Here is a 4,362-nt window from a genome sequence, read left to right as displayed (position 1 = left end):
GGGGGAGGGTGGGGATTGCTGGAAGAAATGTCATCTTGGGCATTGACCCATCAGCCAATGTGGCCTCCGAAACGAGGTGACATTCAATAATCTGCGAGGTGATGGGAATTCGTTTCCCATAGCAGGAGCCAGCGGGGCATTGAGGAATCCTCCCCAGCCACCGTAAGGCGTAAAAGGTCAGGTAGAAAGAACTCTTGCTCGGGGCAGCCAAGCTCCTTGTATGCCACCTCCTTTTTCTGTTCTTTAAAGGTTTCTTGAAACTCACGGAGTCTTCCAGTAAGGTGTGTGGATTTTCTTTACTTTAGAGTCTGACGCTTTTGGAGAGGGTCAGCCAGTAGTGTTGGACGATGGCAGCATGGCCTACCTACATAGCGCAGCTAAAGGTAAAGCGTGTTCCCTGTTCTTCCCTTGGCAGTCGGAGTAGGAGCTGCTGTGTGTCACAGATTCCCACGGCTGTAGGTAGCCGGGGGGTTGAGGAGTGCCTCGCACTCAGCAGCTCTTTTACGTGTGATGTTATTGGTTCCCCCTTGCAGAAAGTTATGACCCCAGCACCTTCGAGGCCGTCCAGCTGGAGGATGGCTCCACTGCCTACATCCACCATCCTCTCACTGTGCCTCCTGGCAGCACCATCCTGGAAGTGCAGGCAGAAACTGGGCTAGCCGAGCTGGCTGGAGAGGAGGAGGAAGATGCCTTGGATGTCGAGACCATGAATGCCTTAAAGCAGTATGCCAGTAAGGTGAGGGCGCAGCGCTTCTTTCACGGTCTGCCAGCAGCACGGAGGGGCTGGTGTGTTCCGCGTTTGGCCTGGGGTTGAGGTCTCCTCCTGGGCGTGATGTTCTCTCCCGCAGATGACTCAGGCAGCGAAGCAAGACCTTTACATGTCAGGAGTGGCTGAGTGTCGTGGTTTAACCACAGCTTGCAATAAACACTACCCAGCCGCTCGCTCACCTCCCCCCTTCTCCAGTGGAGGAGGAGAATCGGAGGAAAAGACAAGGAAGGTCATGGATTGAAATAGGAACAATTTAATAATTGGATATAAATTAATATTATAGTGATACTAATAATATTAACAATGCTAATAATACTAACAATAATATGTATTGAAAATAATGGAAGAGAAAACAAACGGTACAATTGCTCACCACCCGCTGACCAATACACACCACCTGCCCAATACACAGCCAGGTCCGGAGTAGTGAGAGTCAGGGAGCCTGAGAGAGAGATCGTGCCAGAGTCTGAGCTAGCCCCATGAGCCAGAGCCTGACCGAGAAAGACAACCGACCCCCCAGCTAACGAACAATGAGCCTATGGCCCCCCCCGGCCTACCCCTGGCTTACATACCGAGCATGACTTGCTGCGGAACAAAATACCCTGCGGTCATTCTGGGGCAGCTGTCTGAGCTGTGTCTTCTCCCCGGCTGCTTGTAGCGAGGAAATTGGGAACAAGGGGGCAGGATCAGTCACTGGAATAGAATGGTTTGGGTTGGAATGGACCTTAAAGATCATCTAGTTCCAACCCCCCTGCCATGGGCAGGGACACCTTCCATAGACCAGGTTGCTCCAAGCCTCATCCAGCCTGGCCTTGGACCCTTCCAGGGATGGGGCATCCACAGCTTCTCTGGGCAACCTGTCCCAGGGCCTCCTCACCCTCTCCAGGAAGAATTCCTTCCTGATATCTAATCTAAACCTCCCCACTTTCAATTTAAACCCGTTACCCCTTGTCCTGTCACTCCCTGCCCTTGGAAAAAGTCCCCCCAAGCTTCCCTGTAGCCCCCCCCAGGCACTGGAAGGCGCTATAAGGTCTCCCTGGAGCCTTCCCTTCTCCAGGCTGAACCCCCCAACTCCCCCAGCCTGTCCCCATGGCAGAGGGGCTCCAGCCCTCGGAGCATCTCCGTGGCCTCCTCCGGACTCGCTCCAACCCGTCTCTATCCTTCTGATGTTGAGGTTCCGCAGCTGGATGCAGGACTGAGTCTGAACTGTGCCCACACCTCTGCTTGCAGGTGTCCGCTGAGGAAGAGGAGGGGCTGACAGACACTTGCCTCGCGAAGAGCAAGAGCTCCAGCGATGTCCCTGCCCAGGTCTGAATCCCTCAGAAACACGTTTCTGGGAGCAGGCTGAACTTGGTTCGGGCGCTTCACCAGCTAGTAATTAAAACTGCCGTGTGGTTAGCAGGCGCGTTAGCGGCAGGTTTTGCAGAGGAGCGAAGCGCAGGGCGGGGAGCTGCGTGTCTGAGAACACCCAGTGTGTCTGGAGGCGGGAATGGGGAATCCCGGTCCCTGTTCTCTTGCCCCGTCACTGTGATTTTATGCACCGGATGGTTGCGTGACACGCGTACAAGCTGCGTGTGTGGGAAGGTGGTTTCGTAAGGATAACTGCAGGAGTGAGTGTAGCAGGGAGGGAAGTAATCTGTGTGGGCTTTGCCCACCGTAGTGGCTCTAATTCCCACGTGTTCCCTGGCAGGATTTGCAGGAGGAGGAGGTGCACAGCGCTGAGAAGGGGCAGCAGGCCGGCAGCAGAGCTTTCCGCTGCGGGTACAAAGGCTGTGGCCGCCTCTATACCACAGCCCACCACCTGAAGGTAACGCCAGTACCGTGCGGGCCCGTGGGGTGCAGTGCAGACCCGTCCCCGGTCACAGTGCCCGGTCAGAACGCTGCCGGCCGGCTTGTGGGCTTGGCTCCCCGAGAGATCCGGCTGTGTTGGTTGGCCAGGGTGAAATCCAATGGAGAAGTTCTGATTCTCTCCACCAGCTAGATAGCTCCACACTGCTTTCCTTTCTCCCTGTCTTGGACCTAACTTTAGGGCCCTGTCCTTTCTTTTCCAGGTACACGAGCGCGCCCACACAGGTGACCGGCCGTACACGTGCGGCTTCCCAAGCTGTGGGAAAGCATTTGCTACAGGTAACAGTTCCTCCTCGGAGCAAAGTTTTGTTTTCTCCCCAGCGCCAGCCGCGCTTGAGCGTCGGCCCTGGCTTTTCTTCCAGCAGAGCGTAGCTTTTAAAGCCTTCTGAGAAGGAATTGCAGCGTGGGAGACTGCCCGGGACTTGGTTGATTATGGGCAGATTAAAGGATTTGCAGGAAGGAGCTGAGCTGTGTGTTCCCCTTCAGCTCTGCAGACACAGGACACGTTCCAAAATGCATGAACTGGGGCGGGTACGCAGGTTGCCACTACTTCCTTCTCGTTATAAAATTAACTGTGATTTCTTTCCCGGGCAGGGTATGGGCTGAAGAGCCATCTGAGAACACACACGGGTGAGAAACCGTACAAGTGTCCGAAGGATATGTGTAGCAAAGCCTTCAAAACCTCCGGGGACCTACAGAAACACATCCGGACGCACACGGGTGAGCAGCACAGGAGGAAAGCTGAGCTCCTCACTGGAAGAGGCTCCAAGTTAAAGGCTTCGGCCCTTGTCCAGGACATGCTTTTTGGGCGAAGCAAGGCAGAACTGAAGCTGTTGTCAGGCAGAAGTAGGCGGGTGGCGTAGGCAGCACCGGGGGTTCTCGCCTCAGTTCCGCACAGCAGAGCGAAAGGGATGGGGCGGCCGATGTTGCTAGAGGAGCTGTGCCACCCGTCGGGGCTGATCTGAGGTCTTGTTGGAATACTGCGGAGCAGCAGAGGGGTACAGGTGTCTGGGGTGTTCCAGGGAGCGCGTTGTAGCAGGACTCTCATCTCTCAATGCAGGTGAGCGCCCCTTCAAGTGCCCCTTTGTGGGCTGCGGCCGCTCCTTCACCACGTCCAACATCCGGAAGGTTCACATCCGAACGCACACAGGCGAGCGGCCCTACATGTGTCCGGAGCCGAGCTGCGGAAGGGGCTTCACCAGTGCCACCAATTACAAGAACCACATGAGGATCCACACAGGTAAGAGCAGGGGAGGGTGAAACGCAGACGGCTCCCCCCATCAGCTGCACTGACCGCGTGGCTGTGGGACCGCAGCGCTCGCTTCCGGGCCAGGCATTGCATCAGGGAGTTGGAGAAGTAGGAATTGCTGTATTGGGCTGATCGTTATTCCAGTGGTCTGTGTCCAGCTCGTCCCTCTTGATGGGGAATCCCTTCCCCCAGCGTGAGGAGGTCGAGACCTGTGGCCTCTGCCCTAGGAGAGAAGCCGTACGTGTGCACCGTGCCGAGCTGCGGGAAGCGCTTCACCGAGTACTCCAGCCTCTACAAGCACCACGTGGTCCACACGCACTGCAAGCCCTACACCTGTAGTAGCTGTGGGAAGACCTACCGCCAGACCTCCACGCTGGCCACGCACAAGCGCAGCAGCCACGGCGAGCTGGAGGCTACGGAGGAGAGCGAGCGGGGCCTCTGCGAGCAGCGGCGGGAGGGTGAGCAACCTCTCTCTGAACATGAGCCGGCCGTGTGC

At 56.6% G+C, this 4,362-nt stretch overlaps 1 protein-coding gene across 1 annotated transcript; it reads left to right on the top strand.

Moving 5' to 3' along the window:
- Window positions 1-305: 305 nt before the first annotated feature.
- ZNF76 (zinc finger protein 76) lies at window positions 306-4,324 on the top strand (the record flags this gene model as incomplete). Its single annotated transcript, XM_010146801.1, has 8 exons — window positions 306-383; window positions 534-736; window positions 2,000-2,077; window positions 2,460-2,576; window positions 2,821-2,896; window positions 3,212-3,337; window positions 3,678-3,857; window positions 4,094-4,324. Coding segments are annotated over 8 exons (1,089 nt in total), but the record flags the coding sequence as incomplete, so codon positions are not given.
- Between the last annotated feature and the right edge of the window lie 38 nt (window positions 4,325-4,362).

The sequence above is a fragment of the Eurypyga helias genome, unplaced genomic scaffold (genome assembly GCF_000690775.1).
Source record: "Eurypyga helias isolate BGI_N326 unplaced genomic scaffold, ASM69077v1 scaffold45850, whole genome shotgun sequence".
Taxonomy (NCBI): domain Eukaryota; kingdom Metazoa; phylum Chordata; class Aves; order Eurypygiformes; family Eurypygidae; genus Eurypyga; species Eurypyga helias.
Note: the sequence above shows the minus strand (reverse complement) of the source record. Positions and strands in the feature narration are given on the sequence as shown.